This window comes from Arvicola amphibius, chromosome 7 (genome assembly GCF_903992535.2).
Source record: "Arvicola amphibius chromosome 7, mArvAmp1.2, whole genome shotgun sequence".
In the NCBI taxonomy this organism is placed as follows: Eukaryota; Metazoa; Chordata; class Mammalia; order Rodentia; family Cricetidae; genus Arvicola; species Arvicola amphibius.
This window is the reverse complement of record NC_052053.1, coordinates 49,705,222-49,726,683: the sequence shown is the minus strand read 5'-3', so window position 1 is coordinate 49,726,683 and position 21,462 is coordinate 49,705,222. Positions and strand designations below refer to the sequence as shown.

Genomic DNA, 21,462 nt, shown 5'->3' with positions numbered 1-21,462 from the left:
ATGACTTCTTCTTTTTTTGTTTGTTTGTTTTTTCGAGACAGGGTTTCTCTGTAGCTTTGGAGACTTTCCTGGAACTAGATCTTGTAGACCAGGCTGGCCTCTAACTCACAGAGATCCACTTGCCTCTGCCTCCCAAGTGCTGGGATTAAAGGTGTGTGCCACCACTGCCCAGCGAGAAATGACTTCTGCAAGCTGTTTTCTGGCCTCTATACACATGCCATGGCATATGCACACACGTATACACACCAAATAAATGTGAAATTCATTAATTCAGGTAAAATTCATGAATTCAATATGAGTTTACTCAGAGATAGACATAATCCATCTCTTCGGTCTGCCATTGCCTACCATACAGAGTAGACATTCTTGAAAGTACTTTTCTTTTTCTTTTTGAGCCATGGTTTCATGTAATCTAGGCTGGCCTTAAATTCCTGATTCATCCCAGATGCTGGGGTGGTAGGCCTGTGCTACCAGAGCTAGCTTAAAACACTTCCATATATCAATGTTGATAATAACCACGCATTTCCATCCATCCCTCTCAATGCTGGCCTGAGAGATCTCCACCCTCTACTTCAAACTGCCCTTCTGCTTCTGCCCTGAGACAGCTGTTTCAGTTTCAGTTTTTCCCCACAGGAGACTGTTTCTCTCCACCTTCCTATGGTTTCCCACTCCTCCTCCCACTCAGATATAGCCATCGTCACACATTTTTTAACCTGTGAGGGCCCTAACAGTCTCTGTGTCCTAAAATAAGAAAGCCTCCCTTCTGTGTCTGTCACATCTGAAGCTGGAGTTGACCAACACTGCTGGCACTAGAGATGGGTACTGCTCATAAACAGCTTCCCGTTCTTTTATCTTCTTTACCATTGAACTGTACTCCAACTGTCTAGGTCACCTTTGTGATATCAATTTGCAGAAGGGCTTTGTCTTAGAAGAGCAATCTTATCTAGAAGGCATGGCAGCGCAGGGCGCTATACACGACAGCACAGGACACTCCGCATGGCAGTGAAGGGCGCTAAGGAGTTGAAACACCAACTCCACTTAAGTGAAATCACACTGAGAAATTAAACTTGAGAAAGAGATTGGCCTTGAGAAGAGCAGAAGACTTACATATGAGCCACAGACAAGCGGTAACAATTACCATGCCTCCATATGGATTTAGAGTACTACCCCCATACACATACACACTGCCGCGCTAACAAACACCATTTCTTTTGGGCAGTAAAACCAACCTTGGAGATCTATCTGATTGCAGTCACCTAAAATAGTAACCACAAAATGCCAGAAAGCCAAATATAAAAGGACCTATAGTTCAAGCATTAGGGAGGCCTGAGGCAGGAAGAGTGCCTTAAATTCAAGGCTAGTCCAGGTCATGGAGAGAGTTTGAGGCCATCCTGGGCTATCTAGTAAGTGCCAGGCTAATCAGTGCTGCACAGTGAGGCCCTGTCTCAAAGAATGAGGGGACTGAACCATGTAAAGGATGTCTGCAAGAAGTCAGCATAAGGAACACAGTTCTTTCCGTTTCAGCTCTGATAGAGTCATTTCCTGCAGGACAAACCGTCACTTCTGATGACTGTCACCATGCTCAGTCATTTCATTTTATGCACTGAGGGCAAAGATCACTTCAAGGATGAGGTCGGGTCATGTGGCCATCTCCTTGCTGTGGGAACAGAGAAATCCCAGCAGGCCTGTCCTCTGTTCAGGCTTACCAAGCACTCCAAGTGTCCATGTGGTCAGGGGTTAACTGCCAACCGACTAAAAACACTGGCTAAAGAGAGATTTATTTTTGCTTTTGGCAAAAAAACCCACTTTAACTAATATATGACATGTAAATTCTTCATCTTAGTGAAGTAACATAAAAAGTTTAAACCCTGGAACTGTTGTGTGCCATACATTCACATGGATATTTTTGGGTACAGGCCTGAGACAGAGATACATGTTGGGTGTTTTCCTGTATTGCTCTCCATATATATTTTTTGAGCCTGAAAGTTCACTATTTTGTCTAGGCTAGTTGGCAGGCAACTCCAAGAACCCATTCACCGCCACCTGAACGCTGGAGTTCCCACAGGTGATGAGGACTTGAACTCGGGTCCTCTTGCTTTCACAGCAAGTGCCCTTGACTCAGAGCCATCTCTCCAGCCCCAGAATCACTTTTTATCAACATGTGACCCTTCTCCCACCTACTGTGTCTTGCTATTCCCAACCAAGGACTGTCCTTGGCAGTTGAGTGCTATGACTACAATCATCTCCTTTAAGTCCTACCTGGAGACAAGGACCAAGGCCCGCTGCAGAATCTTTCTAATGCACACGGTCCATTCTGGTCATTGCATGTTTTCTTCCCTCTTTCCATGCAACTTTTTAGTTCTGGCCTTTATGAGTTTTCCTGAAATGCTCACTCTAACTTCATAAAAGCTACTTTCCATACTATTTTGTTAGTTTTACATTCAAACATGGTCTGAGACACAGAGGCTGGCAAGGACCCCCACCAGCCTTTGGTGGGGAGTAGCACGGGCAGGAGCCAGCAGCACCTGCGTCCAGGAAAGCATGTTCTACCACAGAGCACTGCCAACTCAGTGGGTTGGGTAAGTGATGCCTGGCAGAAGAGCTCCTGTGGCTTACAAAAGTAAACTGTCTGGCAGAAATTTTTTTTAAAAGATTTATTATTTTATTATGTAAACAGTGCTCTGTCTGCATGTGCCTGCAGGCTAAAAGGCACCAGACCCCATTACAGATGGTTGTGAGACACCATGTGGTTGCTGGGAATTGAACTCAGGACCTCTGGAAGAGAAGCCAGTGCTCTTAACCTCTGAGCCATCTCTCCAGCCCCGGATTTTTTTAAAAGTAAGATTTAATTTTTATTTATTCATTCGTTTGTTTTTATGTGTATTGGTGTTTTGCCTGCACATCTGTCTATGTGAGGTGTCAGATCCCTGGAACTGGACTTATAGACAGTTCCTTACAACAGTGAGCTTCCCTGTGGGTGCTGGGAACCTGGGTCCTCCAGAAGACCAACCAATGTTTTGTTTGTTTTTGTTTTCCGAGACAGGGTTTCACTATAGCTTTGGAGCCTTTCCTGGAACTAGCTCTTGTAGACCAGGCTGGCCCGAACTCACAGAGCCTGCCTCTGCCTCCCAAGTGCTGGAATTAAAGGCGTGCACCACCACCACCCAGCCCAACCAGTGTTTTTAATAACCATTGAGTCATCTCTCCAGCCCCGATTATCTTTATTTTTAATTATGTAAATGCATGTATATTTGTGTGCTGCGGTATTTACGAGAATGGAGAAGCCCATGGAAGCCATAAGGGGGCCAGAAGTAGGTGTTGGATCCTCTGGAGCTAGAGTTACAGGTGGTTGTGAGCTACCTGACGTGGGTGCTAGAAACTGAACTGGGGTCCTCTTCAAGCATAACGTGTGCTCTAAACTGTGAAGGCCTCTGTTCAGCCTCTAGTAGAAGATTCTTAACATAAAAGAATTCTTACATAACAACAGTGGCTAAAAGATAAATCTTCACCGTGGAAAAAAAAAGTGAACAAGACCCATAAACAAACAACTTGTGGAAAACTAAAATCATCATTAGACATGGAAAGTGTGTATGTAAAGCCTTGCTAGAAGTCAAAGATGCCAATTCTTCACACTGGCAGACCCTTCTGGACACCAGCAGGAGTGTGGGTGAGACATCATGACAACTGGCGTTCTTCTACAGTGCTTGCAGCAGGGTATGCACTGTGAAGCTGGGTGTTACACAAACCAGCCTCAGATTCACAATCTCTCAACATGTTTGGCAATTTATTCTAAGATTTACAAACAATGTCTTGTGTACACCAATTTTAAAAGATAGCACAAAAAAAAGGAAGGTTCAAAATACCCACTGATCAAGTTAAGGCAGGCTATGCTCCATCCATAAAACAGGATACTTTAAAGGCCACTTGGGATGTTGTAATGTGTTTTATTTTCTTCTCAGTTTTTTTGAGACAGTGTTTTTATGTGTACCCAGGCTGTTCTGGAACTCACTCTGTAGACTAGGCTGGCCTCAAACTCACAAAAATCTGCCTGCTCCTGCCTCCCTGTGCTACTAGCCCCCTCAGCAGAATGTTTTAGACAGGGCTCAGTGGCAGAACACTATCCTAGAAAGTGTACGCCCTGGGTTTGAGCCTCAATACCACAAATAAACAAACAAAATACTTTTGCAAAAAATAAAACAAAGGGGCTCGAGAGATAGCTCAGTGGTTAAGAGCATTGCCTGCTCTTCCAAAGGTCCTGAGTTCAATTCCCGGCAACCACATGGGGGCTCACAACCATCTGTAATGAGGTCTGGTGCCCTCTTCTGGCCTGAAGACATACACACAGACAGACTATTGTATATATAATAAATAAATAAATAAATAAATATTTTTTTAAAAAAACCAAACCTCTCTAATGGCTTGGGAGTATGTTTAGAACACATTCATTAAAATTTTATATTACATCCTAGCATGTATAGTAATATTCCAATTTTACAAAAAATTTAAAGAAGAACCAGAAGAAACTACACCAAAATGTAAGCAACAGCTAACAGAAGGTTGTGGGAGGATTATAATTTTTTCAGCTGTCTTTACACTCTCTCCTATATTATGGCTCATTAGTTAAAATGACCAGGTTATTTTTATAATCAGCTCCCAATCCCAACACTAGAATAACATGTAAACAGAAGCCAGGGATGCTTACATAACAGACAATTTAAACCGAGCAGCTCTGGGGAGGGCCCTCCCACTGTCCTGAAAGAGCATTATGTGTTTCCCTGCATGCCCTAACCCAGGGCCAGCAGCACAAGGCTTTGGAAGGCTGGGCCTGTACAGGAAATGAATGCTGGGTCATGCATACAGAAGTGCTTTTCTTCTCAAATGCCATTTGACCTCTTCTATCAAACATTCTGTTGCATCTGGATTTGATCAGTTACATAACTAGGGGAAGTGGCCTGGAAAAACACCTGGAGTAAGCAGGACACAGATTCTGTCCAGAGGTGAGGAGTGAAGCGGGTCTGTCCCAAGGCTGGGACAGAAGCTGACGAGGTAGGTAGGAGGTGAAGGCTTTGTTAGAAGAGAAAACTGTCCTGCAGCTGCCCCTGATCCTACAGGACGGCCTCCACGCCCTCATTCCATCCCCTCCCCCACCTTCCAGTCCTGGTCCTCAAGTTAACAGCCAAAGCCCAAAGGGAAGTATTGCTCATGCATGCCTCTGGATGGAGACATCGAGTGCGGCCTCAGTTCAACAACAAAACCTTCCAGCCAATTCCCAGTCCAGGCTGATGTCAAAACTGACTCACGGTGCACTGATGCCAAGTTACTTTCTTCATTTCATAGTCAACTATGCTCGTCAGCCATAAAAATGATCACAGCTCACAAGGCCAAACTGCAGAATGTACTCAAATCTGTGTTTCTCAAGACATTAACTTTCTGCCAGTCACACTGTCAGGAAACCACCCCCGTCACCACCACCAAGCTCGAAAGCTTCACTCAAAGGACTGCCTCAAAGTGCTCCTCTCCTGTTGTCTCAGGACCTCTTTGGCGGAAGTTAATCCTTGGACGATAAACAACAGTGTGTGCTAGGATTCATTTTCTTCCCCATCACAAGCACTTTCTGCTATGTTCCTTTGAATCACACTTTAAATACATTTGATATGGATCTTTAAATGTGCCTGTTGTCCCCTTTAAGACCATTTTGTTCTCTTGCTGTAAATTAGTAAGCATGCTGCTGCCCATCAGTGACACTCAGCAAGAGTTGCTAATCAGTCGGATGCAGCACCAAGAACTGGTGCCATCCAAAAACTACCTCCAAGCTACCAGAAAGCCTTGGCTCCACTAGGAGGGTATCGGATTGTCAGGAAGTATGATAGGAGCCATGCCACAAAACCCCCTGGGCCTGTGCATGATTCTCTTGTTTGGACAGTACTCGAGGAAAACGGTTTGGGTCTTTCAAGTATAAGTTAAAGATTGTTAAAAAAAAAAATCTCTTTTCAGGGTTGTGAGTCACTGAAGAAAAATGTTTACAGAAGATTCTTGGATATGGCATATCTGGTCTAGACCACTGTGAGCGGATGCTGGCCCCTGAGTTCCAGAGGCAGGAGACTTCACTGTCCCAAGGGGAAGGGAAACTTCACCTCCAGTAAAAACATCCCTAGGAAGTTCCTGCCTTCCTGTTGGCATGAGTACCCAGGGTCCGTGGAGTGCAGGGCAGCCAGCTGCACAGCACTCACTGCTGTCCTCACCTTGGGCTTTGGGAGCCACTTCGGAGTGGGGGAGGGGCAGAGCAGAGATGTGTCCCTGAGCACACAGTGCTGTCTCCTCATTCAGTCCAAGGACTTAAATCCTGCCACTTTAGCCTTATTCCCTTGGTGGCCCCTTTGAGACTTCCTCTGGCTCAAGGAATCTCCGCAATGCGCAGGTCTGTAAAACAGACCAGATCCTTTGCAAAGGAGAGGGCTTCGTGTTTTTAGCTTCTCTCTGTTCCAGCTGATGAGGTCATGCTCAGAATATTCTCAAGTCAGTCTGTAACTGCCTCCTACTCTCTTCCTAATGTGAACTTGGAAGAAAAGTATTATTTCCCACAATGTGTACTTGCCGAAAGCTGAAAGCAACTCCATCCCTTTTGTAACCCTTCACATACAGTTCAGATTATTTAAAAAATAAAACCATGTTTAAACATAGCCTTTCCATTACCCTGACACCCAGCACCCGAAACACCAGGTCATGAATGCAGAAGAGCTGGAGTGGAGAAGAACAGCAGAGCCATCCAGTGGCCTCTGGGCTGCTCCTTGAAAGAAGCAGCTGCTGAGAACTAGCACAGCTGTAAAAGTAAACACCCAAGAGGGGGCCATGTCTCTGGGATGCACTGACAGAACTGATGGGGTCTCCTTGGGAGAGGAGACTGGAGACAGACGCAGCACTTGACAAAGAGGGGCTTGTCCAAGGCCAGCCTGTCACCCCAATCTTAATAAAAGCATGCTTCTTTATGAATGCCTCAGCTAAGAGACGCCAGGGAGCGCTGTCACTGAGGCAGCCGTGATGTGTGGATGCCCGACTTCTGCTGGAGGCTGGCATTGTCTTCTGCTTCCTGTGTTCTTAAAGCAAAATGGCTGGTTTCAGCTAGAGGCTAGTAAAGCAAAGATGGTCAATCTTCCCTTGCAAGGTCATGGGAACCTTTAGTCCCCGGTCTCCCAGAGTAACAACTTCTGCACAGGGCTGCTTGAGGTGCCCAATGAGATCCAGAGACCACAAAAGCTACCATGAAGAGTCCCCTGGAGGCTGTGTATGTAGTGGCCAGACCATACTCTGCAGCTTTCTCCTAAAATAATACAGTTTCAGCTGTCCTGCTTCTGGATATTAGAGGTGCTAAATGAAATAGATTTCTACAGAAAACCTTAAAAAAAAAAAAAAAGCTGAGGCCGGGCGATGGTGGCGCACGCCTTTAATCCCAGCACTCGGGAGGCAGAGGCAGGCGGATCTCTGTGAGTTCGAGACCAGCCTGGTCTACAAGAGCTAGTTCCAGGACAGGCTCTAAAGCCACAGAGAAACCCTGTCTCGAAAAACCAAAAAAAAAAAAAAAAAAAAAAAAAAAAAAAGCTGAGTCACCCCAAGGTTTAAACATTTTCTCTGCAATCTTTCTATTATAATGAACTTTCCCAGGCAATTCAAACAAAATGGAATTCTCCCTGAGCCTCTGACCTTGTCACACAGCTCCAATACTAGCCTTTCTGAAGCTATAATCCTCGTATCCAAAATAAACACAAAGAATCTATTGCTGGGGATGGAGAGGTGGCTCCGTGGTTAAGAGTACTTGCTGCTCTTGCAGAGGACTTGAATTAGGTTTCGAGCACCCACATGGCAGGGGTGGGACTCATAGCTGCCTGTAACTATAGCTTCAGATCTGACACCTTCTCTGGTCTCTGTGAGCATCTGCACACATGTGGCATACACATGAAAAAAATAAAAACAAAATATTTTTAAAAATTTATCTAGCCGGGTAGTGGTGGTGCATGCCTTAAGTCCCAGCATTTGGGAGACAGAGATAGGTGAGTTCGAGGTCAGCCTGGTCCACAGAGTGAGTTCCAGGAAAGGCTCCAAAACTACAAAGCTCCAAACCCTGTCTCAAAAAACAAAACAAAACAAAAAAATCTACTGATGTATTTTGTTTTAGTTTGGCTTTTTGAGACAGGGCTTCCCTGTCTATCTCTGACTGTCTTGGAACTCACTCTATAGGCCAGGCTGGTCTTAAACTCAGACATCCGCCAGCTTCTGCCTCCTGAATGCCGGAACTAAAGGTGTGTGCCACTACCACCTGGCTTAAAACTTAATCTATTATTAAAGAAGGCAATAATTTTGTGGAAATGGCTGAAAATATTTTTTTTAGTTTTTATGATTATATGATTTGGAGAGGGCTCTCTCCTTTGACTTTTATGTAGTTCCTGGGTGGAACTGAGGTCATTGGAGTTGCCTGGCAAGCACTTTATGCACTCAGTCACCTCGACAGCCTTCTAGACACCACCAGCTTCCAAAACCTCTCAGGGTACCCACCACCCATGCCCATGTCAGCACTTCCTCTCTTTTCTGTATGGCATAGGACCCACTAGTTGCCCACCTTTAATCTACCAGCCATGTAAGGGTAAAAGAGTTCCCACAATATAAGGGTCCTTCTGAAAGACCAATCACAATACTGCCTGTCACTCACTGGTCAGTTACCCTTTTTTTTTTTTTTTTTTTTTCTGAGACAGGGTTTCTCTGTAGCTTTGGAGCCTGTCCTGGAACTATCTCTTGTAAATCAGGCTGGTCTTGAACTCACAGATATCCACGTGCCTCTGCCTCCCTAGTGCTGGGATTAAAAATGTGCACCACCACCACCTGGCCAGTAATTAACAGTGTTATCCAGACAATGTTCAGAACATCTTGTGCCTTGCAAGGTAGGTGGCTATTGGCAGCTTTTATTGAACACTGCTCTTAAGCCTGCGTGGACCTCAGAAAATGCACTGTCAGTCCTATCCATGGAAACTTTAGTCTTCTCTTAAGCAGGTGTCAAGGCCCTGCAGGGTCTAGGTGGGGAGCCATATTCTCCCATCTTTCTATACCTCCCTGACTGATCTTGACAGACACCACTCCCTGCCCTAGAAGACCCCTCAGCCTGCAATATCCTCCAGGCCTTCCCATCTGCCACTGACCCTCCCTCCTGCCTTTGTTCTATTGCATTGTTACTGCTCCCTCTCTACACCTGAGCACTTGGTATTGACCCTGCCACTAGCTATCACACAACATGGAAGCTTCTTGTGTCCCTGGCTTGGGTTGATATGAATGGTCCAGATTAAAATCTCAGAACCCTTATATCAAAGATGCTCCTTCCTTGGCCTGTCCCAAGGACACCAACAGCTTCGGCCAACCAGACTCTCAGAAGGGGTCAGCACAGCACAGCAGAGCTCTGTGGGGAAGCTCAGATACAGAGCTCTCCATGGTTGTTAAGTCAGAACTGAAAAAATGCACTTTAACAGTCTATCAGCCCAAACAAAGGTAGCAGAAATAGGACAAAGCAATCTGACCAAAAACCCTCTAGCACAGCCCAGAGAACACCTGGAGTTGTCTTCAATAAAACATTAGCTATGGTCAAGATCCTAACCAGGGTAGGACACAAAAGCACTTGTCTATGCTTTCAAACCAAACAGGCAGACAGTGTGGTGCACCCATGGATGTCTCTATGGACTGTACCAGAAGTTTCTGCACTAGCAGCACACTCCAAATGGCCGTTCTGAGTATGCTGACCACACAGGGTTTTTAATCTGTCTCAGGCTATGTACAGCAGACTGAGCATCAGGGATGGTTCTTTGTCCTTTGTGTGTTTGTCTTCTGGGTCCCCTGGGACCTGACTGAACTGGACCACCCAATGGTAGCCAACTCCTCTACAAGGTCTCACTCCATTAGCATTTTTATTGCTAATTTGGGTCACTGAAACACAGAAAAAAGGGCAAGTGACTCTTCCTGTCACTCTGCAACTACGTCGCCATGCAAGGAAACAGAGCCGAGCAGTGGACTACTGTTAAAGGTGGGTAATGTGTGCAAAGGAGTCCCTTACTATCTGCTTTTGATAAGACTTAAAATTTCCATGGGGTGGGGGAACTGCCACTCATACGGTTACACCTATGATTTCAACACTTGAGAAGCTGAGGCTGGAGGACTACTATTAGCTTGTGGCCAGCATAGGCTACATGACCCCTGTCTCAAATAAATATAAAAATCTACGAATATATTTTATAAATTGTTCTCTTGTGAATTATGATTAATTATGAAGGGAAATTTAATTCTTCTAGTGTCTAATTTGAGCTTTAGTTCTAGTTTTGCATAATGTGAGTGCTTGCGTGAGTGTGTGCTTGCGCACATATGTATATGGTAGGTTTTGTGGGGAGGTGGCTGTTTTGTTTTTGAGATCGTGTTCACTATGTTGGCTGTCCTGGAACTCATTAGGTAAGACCAGGGTGGCCTCAAATTCACAGAGATCCACCTGCCCATTTCATAAGTGCTGGGATTAAAGGTGCGTGCACCAGGTCCAGCATATGAATATTTGTGTGTATTATGAATATGAATGTGTATACACATGTATATACAAAAGCCTCCTCATAACCCTCCTTTAGCAGCCCCAGCCCCATGCTGGGGTTACAAGCATGAGCACTAGCCTGGTTTAGTGATATATATTTAAAATCTGTTTTTCTACTTTTCCACATCTGTCTCAGATCAATGATTATACTAGTACCATTACAGTGACTCAATTTTTAAAAGCTCTGGATTTTAGTGTGTAAACATCTGGGGCTGTGAAAATAGTTCCTCTGCAGAAGAGAAATAAGGTACTAACCAAAACTCAACAGGGGTGCTTCATGCACTATTAAAATATTCACCGTGGGACTAAGGAGGGCTCAAGGGAAGAAAGATATTTCCAGCTTAAATCTAAGAAGAGGAGCTGGAGAGATGCCTCAGTGTCTGAGAGCACTGGCTGCTCTTCCAGAGGAGGCCCCAGGTTCAATTCCCAGCACCCACACAGTGGCTTACGGTCACCTGTAACTCCAATTCCAGGGGATCAGATGTCCTCTTCTGGCCTCCGTAGGCACTAGGCATCGCATGTAGTACACAAACATACATGCAAACAAAACAACCAGAAGATAAATAATGAAATTTTTAAAAATCTGAGAAGACAAAGTATTAGTTTTATTGCATATGCACTTTAAACATTTCAGAATAATTTATTAACAAGAAGGAGCACGGGTGGATCCAGCTCAGTTCTATCGTTACCACAGCTGTCAGAGAGACTAGGGAAACCTCCATTTCAGACTGTTAAAGAACTGTTTACAATAACAACATCTTCCATTTGTCGGCTCTTGTTCCGTGACAGGCTCTGGATTGAACAGTTTACATGACATCTCTCAACAATGAGGTGGAAACTACTATGAGCCTCATTATATAAAAGGGAGCATGTCAGCTCAGAGAGCACCATGCCTAAATCATCTGAGAGGATGCCTGGCTCCAGAACTGTTGTCTACACAGCAGGGACCTAGGAGAAGAAGGCCAGTGCAGCTAGGGGTAGAGGAAAGGCTGCTAGAGCACGGAGGGAAAGCCTGATGCTGCTAGAGTTTGGAAGGGGAAGCCCAACAATATTTGAGGGCACCAAAGAGCAACCCCCAGTTAGCAGAAATACACAAATGTGCCTCAGCTGTTTTTCTGTCAACAGGGCTCTACGGATCCTTAAACCAGTCCACAGGCTAGAACAAGAACGTCTCCCTGACCTGGACAAAGGAAATGGAAGCCAAGCAAGTCAGAATCACACGGAAGACTAAAGTGCTGCCACCAAAATGATCTCGTGGCTTTCGCTTGGGATGTCAACAAGGCTAGTCTGAGAACTAAGTGAGGATATCTGGTGCCGCATACTACTGACAGACACATCGTAAAAGCTCAATGATATTAACATAACCCAAATGACAAAGACTGGCCTGCTAGGTGACAAAAAGAGTTCTAACCAAGGGAAGCAAGTGTGTGACCTCAGGAGAGTATTCAGAGCCTACTAGTAAAAGCAATGTGGCTGGCACTGCAGGAGGCACTGGTTGGACAGTCTCATGCTGAGAAGCTTCAGAGTGGGCTCTTCAAATAAATGAGAAAGGTCGGCAAGAGTTCACTCTGTAGACAGCATACCAGAGCCCATGTACCTCCCCACACCATGTGGATGAATACAAACAAGGGCGGGAAAACCGAGTTCAAACTGTCTTTCATGTGCCCAGGGCAAGGAATAGTTGACAAGACTGGAGTTCAAAGTGGGCCAAAGACTAAAACTGATATGGTCATTCTGAACAGATACTTCAGAGAACAAAATTCCAGCATCATGAAGGCTTCTTAGGAATATAAGCTACTTCTAGAGGGGCATAGTTTTCTTTTAGAAAAACAACAAAAATATAGTGATTGACTCTAGGAAAAAAAACAGGAGGACCGATTACTTTTCATTAGATCCTCTTTCAGAGTTTGCTTGGAAAATGTTACTAGCCTGCTGCTTTATGGAAGAAGGTGTCCACCAGTGCCAGCTACAGAAGGGGAAGACTGGTCTCGTGCAGGAACAAGCTGAGAGTTTCTGAAGACAGTGCTGGATGAAGACAGTGTGTCCCACGGGAGACAAATGGTCGGCCCGTAAAACAGAGGGGTTAAGAGTGGGTTGTCTGGGCCAGACACTGTGGTGCAAGCCTGTAATCCTAGGTGCTTTGTATTCTGAGGCAGAAGGATGCCAAGGTCAAGGCCTGCCTGTGTTATAGATTGAGTTCATGGCCTTCCTGGACAACTTGGCAAGACCCTGTCTCAAAATTCAAAAGTTGGGAGGGGTCTGTGGGTATAGTTCAAGGCCCTGGGCTCCAATGCCTAAAACTTATTTATTTATTTTTTTAAGTGGATTCCTTGGAGCCAGATGGCACAAATTCAAATCCTGGCATTAGCACTTGTTAGTTCTGTCATCTCAGGGATGTCTCCTAACCTTTTGGTGCCTCAGTTTCCTACCTACAAGATGAAATAGTCAGAGCCACCACAGCCACCTAACTACTACTACTGCCTATGTCCCCGAAGCAGCAGGGAGCGTGAATTTGGTGATAATGGAAAACTCACCATATTCAATTCTCTCCCTGGCCTGGGATGCTCGGACTCTGAGTGGGCGTTGATGAGCTGATTGATTGACTTAGGATGTTAGTAGGAAATGAAAAGCCTGAATTATTTCTCCAGATACTGGCAAGGTCTCTCTTCCCCAGAGACAGACAGCACTTCCGTCTTTAAGACATAATTACTGAGGCTAGCTTGATTCTCTCAGTTACAGAAAAGAATTCCAAACTCAGTGAGCAGAAAGGGCTCCTGGAGAGCTACTTCCTGGAGAAAGTCTTACTGTGTGGACACTTCTTTGGGACTTGACTTTAGAATTCACTTTAAGGCGTGCTGGAGTAAGACTTAGATTTCCTTCCTGCTAAAACAATAATTAAACTAGCCAGATATGCACTAAATCCCACTTGACCCGCAGGAACAAGCTGATGTGCAGGCAAGTCGAGCTGTGCCCTGACTGCAGCCACAGAAGACCATTCATCTCTGCTCCAGCGCAGGCCTCAAAATGGAGATGATAGAGCCTTGCGCTAACTGGATACAGATGGGCGGAGAATGTGCACAGAATGTGGAGCAACTGGGAAAGTAAGCAGCGTATTAACTAAAGATGACTCTGGCTGCTCAGATGCCAATTTTGGGGGACAAATAAACCATCTCCTCCCTCCAAATGTTAGACTCTAAGCTCATGCCATCCATATGAGGCTCCTCTAAGGGATCCAGTCCCTGAGGTCCCGGGGAGGGGACAATGTCATTAATACAGCTTGCGGCAAAGGGAAACTTCTGTTGGACACTTAAGTTTGAGATGAATTATGGGAGGGGGGGGCTCTTCAGGCCTTTGAATCAGGGTAGAAAAGGAAAGAAAAGCAGGCTGGAGAACTGAAAAGCCTCTATTTCTTCCTCATTTCTAGAAAGAGAAAGACTAGAAAACAGTAGAAATCAAAGTTGTTCTAAAATAAACTTGACATTTTTATTCCTATCTGAACTCCTACATCAAACAGTCAGGACGCCTGGACACCACCAGGCCTGTGAGTGCTTCTGCCCTTCTGGAGAAGGCAATAGTCCCCACAAAAGGTCGACTATGTCCTAACAGTCTTGGCCAGGGCCCAGCCCCCAGCACCCTCCACTCATCCTCCCCATTTGTCATCCTTTTAGATTAGAAACAAACACTAAGGACAACAGGAAGAGGGCATGGAATCAGAGGGACGAGAGTAAAGCAGGCAAAAGCAACAGGCTCCTGACTCTAAGTTTATGCAAAGAACCAAACATTAGGAGCTCCCCCACCAAGCACCAAACTGGACGCTCTAAAAACTCCTGGAAATACCAAGCAAAACCATTCTTTTCCCCTCCTGAAAAGACTGAATTTCCAAGACCGCTTCGTGGTCTGCAGAAAGATGGGGGTGGGGGTAGAAAGTTCACACGAAATTCTGTACCCATAAATGGTAGAGCGGGATCCCTTTGTATGCGGCACTTGGTGGAGGCCCACCTTTGTGACACATAATTCCCACTTGGCAGCGGAAACTCTACAACGTGGGCTCACGAGGACCCTAATTGGCTTTTTTAAACTTTCTGGGCGGGAGCGGCACCAAGCGCTAGGGCCTCGCCAGCATCAGAGCCCCTGGGGAGTCCGCTGGGCAAGCCAGCGCCTGCGGCGGCCTCAGAAGGAGAAGGCTGGGGACCAGGAGAGAGCAGGGCAGTCCGGGCGGGTCTCCCGCTCGGGTAGGGGCTTACCTTCCAGGTAGCAGCTGGAGGACGAGGAGAGCCCCTTCTTGGATTTGCAGCCCACCAGCTTCAAGCAGATCTCCAACATGGTCCCGCGGCCGCGGCGAACGTTCAGCTACCCCACCGCCCCGGGCCCCCTGCCCCGCCAGGCCACGCTCGCCGCGCTCCCAGCCCCGCCTGCGCTCAGGCCCGCGTCCCGCCTCCCGCCTAGGCCGGTAACAAAGGGCCCTGCGCCCCGCCCCGCCCGCCTCTTAACCCCCTCCTGGCCAAGGGAAGGCAGTGGCCCCACGACCTCCCCAGCTGCCCCACGGCGCTGGCACAGCTCCTGCCACGTGTTGGGTTGGGTAAGGTCGGTGGAAATGCAAATTCCTCCCGAGTTACCAAGACTAGTCTCGTTTATATTGGGGGAGCGACTGTGATGAAGCTTAAAGTGGGTGTCTGAGGAATGTGAACGAACAGTCAGGGCTAGAACCCACAGGAATACCGAATACCGGACGCTGCTCCAACCATTCATTTAGACCAGGAGATGTGAGTTTAAGCTTAGGGAATTCCGTCTCCACAGTGAATGTTCATTGTGGGCTGGAATGGCGGCTGGCCCTTCCTGACCTCATTTTCTGGAGAACTTTCCCACTTTTTGGTGCCATGGGCGATCAGTGTTTGAATCCATTTCACCGTGGCATTGAGTTCTTATCTTTTCCTAGAAGCTGGCTAGAGCAAGTTACCAACAAGATTTTAACTAAGCAATAATCATAACAGAGGGCTACTGGCACAGATTGAGAGTCTAGATTGGTGGGAAACATGAGGCCCCAACTACAGTCAACAATTTAATAAAACGTCACCAAGTTCCAATGACAAAGGGAAAATAAACTGATGAAATAATGTCACATAACTAAAAAATCTGGCCCACATCCTCTAGCATATGAAAAGCTGACCTGTAGCAGGATGTCCTCTATAAGACTACCCCATGTGCCTTGCCAACCACAGACATGTGCGCCATAATCCTGAGAGGAAAGTCAGATCATGATTCTTCATGTGAAAACAGACAAGAAGGTCACACGGTGGAAACCCGAAGACAAGCACTTAGTCAGGGTCTGCCTGGTTCCAAAGTTTGGCCTCTGGACCAGTGGGGTAGGTGCCCCTTCCACTAAGAATCTAGCTTCCAAGCACTGGATAGCTGGATCTGTGAAGTTATCATGGCCTGTTTCAGAGAAAGTCTTGGTTAAGGGACCCTAGTTCCAAAAGAAAGAAAAGCTGGGCAGCAGTGGCACTCAGTGGGCAGAGGCAGGCCTGGTCTACCAAGTGAGTTTCAGGACAGCCAGAGCTACACAGAGAAACCCTGTCTCCAAACAAAATCAAACAAAGTGGGGAGGGGCTAGCCTACGCTACAATGCTGAGAACTAGGGCGTCTAGAACACCAGGCACAGTGAAGGAACGAGGTCTCCACTTAGGTCTGCCTAAAAAGCAGATGTCATCAGCAGTACCATGTCTGTCATAGGCCTCTCAACCAGGATACCATGCACTTTTTGAAAGTGAAATTTGTCTGTGCGGAAGCCCAGACTTGGCTACTAGAGCAGGTGCCAGACCAGGCCTCACGAACACCCAGTGCCTACAGAACCGATGCCACTCCATCATCTGGAGACAAAGGACCAGAGTGACCAGGAGACAAGCACATCAACTGGATACATTCCTGATTCTGGGAAAATATTTTCTGTAAGAGTCCATATGCTGGATGACTAGTGTTGTCTTGAGCCTTCCATCCTCCACACAGTGCCAATGATAACATTGGAGGTGTGCTACCAGTACAAACACAACAAATGATGCAGTACCTGTCTGTTCTGCTACCATTTTGCAAGTTCAAGGGTCTTGGATCAGACTATAATGAAGTCTGTCATATAACATATCAGATCACAGGGTTATATTCAGATTGGCAGCTAGATGCCAAGAACTATACATTAAAAGGCATTCTGAAATTCTAACCATACCCTTAAATACTGCTCTTTAATACAAGTTAGACATTGATTCACATGTGCTGGACTTCACGCTGGGATTAAGCTTGTTTTTAAAAGCACATGACTACTACTAATATTCTGCTCTATGACTACAAGTCCAAACCTTTATAATTTAGATATAAAATTATTCATTCGCAGGCCTGGCAATACACTCTAAGTGGCAATGATCATGGTAGCCATTACCAAGTGGCACAGCAATACAATAGACTGAGCTACTACTCCTTCCAGATACACCTTTTCTGAACTTTGCCAAGGTGGAAAGAGCACTGTGTGCAAGCAATCTCACTTGTCTCAAGGAAGAAAGGCCTGAGGGCTGCACCTCTAGTCAGCCCAAAGCAGAAAGTCAATGACTGAAAAGTAAAACAGGTCAGGCATGGGGGCCATGCTTGTAATTCTAACACTTGGGGGGTAGAGGCAGGAACATTGCCACAAGTTCAAAGCCAGCCTGGGAGACAGCTAAAATTCTAGACCAGTCAGGGCTATATAATGAGACTCTGTCTCAAAGCAAATAGAAACAAGACAGGTAACAGAAGCAGAAAGGAGGATGAAAGACCAAGGCTTATGTGCTGTCACTGTCATCTGTGGTTGAAGGGGCTCAGAGACCTCAGAGTGGCTTGAGAATTCTGGGCAGTTTCATTCTTCCCATCCATACAATAAATAACTAAATGTAACAAAATAAAAGTTTAAAATGTATTGCAAGAGGCCACCCAGTCACGTTGAAAGTGTGGTCCATGAATGAACCAGACACCTAAGATGCTGTGCCTGCTCACAACAGATTCCTGTCTGAGTTGCGGCCTACTGCATTGACTGTGTGGGAAAAACTGCTAAAGCCCCAGAGGACCCTGGGCCTCTGAGACCAGAGGCCATTCTGGACAAGGGAAACACTGCTGTTGGATTTTATCAGGGATGGGACAGATGGGGATGGATAGGTTTCATGAATTTAGAATTTACTCATCTGAAAACAACCTGTAGATTTAATAAATATGTCACAGCAGAGTAAGTTAACATAAGGAAGACTCTGAAGATTTTAGATTGGATTTATTTTAAATTTTGGGTTTAGTCTCTTTAAAAAAAAAAATGGGGCAGGCATCCACCATAGCTCTCTGGGGTGGCAGGACTTGGGAGGAATGGTGGGTGGAAGGGGGGCAGGTGAGTCTGACAAGAGGTCTGGGAGGGCCCTCCACAACTGAGTCCTGCATTCTTGTCAGCACAGCTGGTCATGCTAGGGGAACAGGGGTGGCTTGTTTCACAAGCATGGGCCAACACAGTCCAGAGCTTACAGTCTCTCATTCATTGGCCGGTTTCTCTAGCTCGGTGCATGTGTCTGATGTGTCTGTCCAGAGAATCAGACAGCTGAACTCCTCACAACAGCCACAGCACTTTAGGGCCCTACAAGGGAACATGTGCCCCTGTAAGTCTCAGAACATTTTCGTCAGAACTATTTGCTGGTCACTAGTCATGGGTCACTAAGGTCCAGTGACTCCAACCTGGGAAAGCTAAGTAACTGACAAGGCCAAGCAGCAGAGAATGGATGAGCTTGGACATGTTGGAGATCTGCTTGAAGCTGGTGGGCTGCAAATCCAAGAAGGGCTCTTCTCATCTCCCAGCTGCTACCTGAAAGGTAAACCCAGGCCAGGGCTCAAGGACCTGTCGGGGCTGTCTTGCCCCAGCCCTATGTACTCCCTCTGAGGCCACTTCAGCAGGCACCTGTGGGTTCAGTGGACTCCCCAGGCCTCATTCACAGCTTCAGCTTCCATGCAGTTCTGGGAGTGATCACTAAGAGTGGGCTGACACTGCAAATAATGCACAGCAAACTGAAGCATCGTTTCTCAGAGGACCCTGCATCAGTCGGGGACAACACTCTTACATGAGTACTCAGAATCAAGAATGAAGGAAGAACCGGGCAGTGGTGGCTCACACCTTTATCCCAGCACTGGGGAGGCAGAGACAGGCGGATCTTTGTGAGTTTGAGGCCAGCCTGGTCTATAGAATGAGTTCCAGGACAGCCAGGCCTACACAGAGAAACTTTGTCTCAAAAAACTTAAAAAATAGGCTGGGCGGTGGTGACGCACGCCTTTAATCCCAGCACTCGGGAGGCAGAGGCAGGCGGAACTCTGTGAGTTTGAGGCCAGCTTGGTCTATGAGAGCTAGTTCCAGGATGGGCTAAAAAGCTACAGAGAAACCCTGTCTCGAAAAACCAAAAAAGGGGGCTGGAGAGATGGCTCAGAGGTTAAGAGCACTGCCTGCTCTTCCAAAGGTCTTGAGTTCAATTCCCAGCAACCACATGGTGGCTCGCAACCATCTGTAATGAGGTCTGGTGCCCTCTTCTGGCCTGCAGTCATACACGCAAAACAGAATATTGTATACCTAATAAATAAATATTAAAAAAGAAACAACTTAAAAATTAAAATAAAAAACAAGAATGACTGGAAAAAGCCCAATCTGAGGGACTCTGGGAGGAATGTTGGGTCTGGAAGCTGTCCTAAGGAAAAGAAATAGGTTAACGTTTGAAGGGTAAGATCAGGAGCAGCATCTTGGGTTCAAATGTCACAAAGCCTCATCTTTCATCTAAAGCCAGGCCCCTCCACCCCACACCTTCACCAGCCTCCCCTACACATAGCAACAATGCTCCTGGTTTACTCCATCGCCTTGGGATATTTAGGCTGAGATTTTCAGTGAGGGCCCACAGCAAATTCTCTTTCTATAAAAATCTCATAATTTGGGAGGTGGGAGCAAGGGGAACAAGAGGCCAGCCAGTCTAGGCTAAGGAGACACTGTCTCAGATACAAAACAAAAACCTTATTTTATATATACATATTTCTATATACACATATATGACTTTATTTTATAATTAAACAGTATAAACATATTTGTTCAAACAAATCTTCCAGTTTGATAAAATGAGTAATATTAGTGTGCTCATGTTATTTTTTACTTTTAATCAAAATACTATCTATACTTGGTTTAAAAAACAAGCAGCATGAAGGTTCTTTTAAGAAAAGATTAAAATTAAGCCTAGGAATGGTAGTGCTCACCTTTGATTCCAGCACTCTAGAGGCAGAGGCAGGCGGATCTCTGTGAGTTTGAGACCAGCCTGGTCTACAAGAGCTAGTTCCAGGACAGGCTCTAAAGCTACAGAGAAACCCTGTCTCGAAAAAAACCAAAAAAAAAAAAAAAAAACCAGCCAGCCCAATCTATAGAGCAAGTTCCAGGATAGTCAGGACTACACAAAATAACCCTGTCTCAGAAAGGGTAAATATGAATATATATATATATATGTATATATATATATATATATATATATATATATAATCATTGTTAAGAGAGAATATGCGTGCCACAGCATGCTTATGGAGGCTGACGGACAACTCAGCTCTCTCTTTTCACCTTATGTGAGCCGAATTGAACTAGGAATTGAACTCAGCACTAGGCTATATTATGTGCTAAGCACCTTTAACTGCTTAAGCTCATTTTTTCCTTAGAATTGTCTCCTAACTTCTATTTGTTATTATTATTATTACTTAATTCTCCCTCTCTGGAATTACTGCCAGAATGGCACTGATGCCCTGGGAGGGTGCTTTTAACCTCATTACTGCCTCCCTCGTGTTGCATGTTATATTCTAATGTAAATTTGATTTTCAAGTCATCTGTTAAATTTTAAATTGTGGTTATAATGTTTTATTTTATTTGTTTTTTGAGATAGATTCTCTCTACATAGCCTGGCTGTCCTGGAACTCACTATGTGGACCACGCTAGCCTTGAACTCACAAAGATTCACCTGCCTCTGCCTCCTAAATGCTGGAATTAAAGGCATGTGCCACTATGCCCAGGTAATGTTTTTATTAGTTAAAAAGTTGATTCTTAGGACTTTAGGGACAGCCTCAGCTACACAGTGAGTTCAAGGCTTGCTTGGACCACTACACCAACAACAGATTAAAAACATTAATAAAAGCACTAATTTTTCTCCTGCTGTCAGTAGCATGTGTTCTTTGATGTTGTGCTGTCCCTGAGGATTGTGAAGAACCATTCTTTAGAACTCCTTCTGTACTACCTCTATTCCCACCAAGTTCTTGTCTTCTTTGTATGTATTTTACTCTCTGTTACCACTTGGAGACTTCTCTAAATATCCAATGGAATTTGGCTGCTCATTCATTATTTACAAAGACTTGAGACTGAAGTCCTGTATCTCAAAGAGGCTCAACACCTAATGACTCTGAGGGAAGGAGCTGAGCAACTCCCAGTACTGTACTGGTATCTAGAGGATACTTTTCTGGGGCCATTCCTTTTTTTTTTCCTCTCCCCAGAAAGAAGTACTTCAATCTCCTCTCTGTTAAGGCCTTACCTAGCAGGTACTGGAAGAGGGGCTGGGAATCTCACTACTGTAGACTTTCAACAACAAATCCCGTTCTTGATCACTCTACCATCAGTGCACTAGCTCACATCTTACTACGCGCTTACTCTGAGAACCTAGGCTGTGGTGTCCTGCATTGTCATAAGTCTGCTACCACTCCTGGCTGCCTCCCACTTCCTGAAAACGTCACTTCTGTTATTCACTCCTGTCTCCTTTTGGGCTCCTTTTGTCCTTACAAATCTTCAGTTTTAAAAAACAATC

The 21,462-nt window shown here is 45.5% G+C and overlaps 1 protein-coding gene across 3 annotated transcripts in view; it reads right to left on the bottom strand.

The window, feature by feature from the left end:
• The window catches only part of Abl1 (ABL proto-oncogene 1, non-receptor tyrosine kinase), a 118,519-nt gene that overhangs the window by 30,084 nt on the left and 66,973 nt on the right, over window positions 1-21,462 (bottom strand). The window contains exon 1 of one of the 3 annotated variants that reach the window (XM_038336686.1): window positions 14,851-14,950. The exons of 1 other annotated variant lie outside the window; for it this stretch is intronic. In XM_038336686.1, the coding sequence (XP_038192614.1) occupies window positions 14,851-14,929 (79 nt within the window). In that variant the 5' untranslated portion in view covers window positions 14,930-14,950. Of the gene's footprint in view, window positions 1-1,467; window positions 1,611-14,850; window positions 14,951-21,462 lie in introns of those variants that run through there. One more of the 3 variants, XM_038336687.1, reaches the window with a different exon arrangement.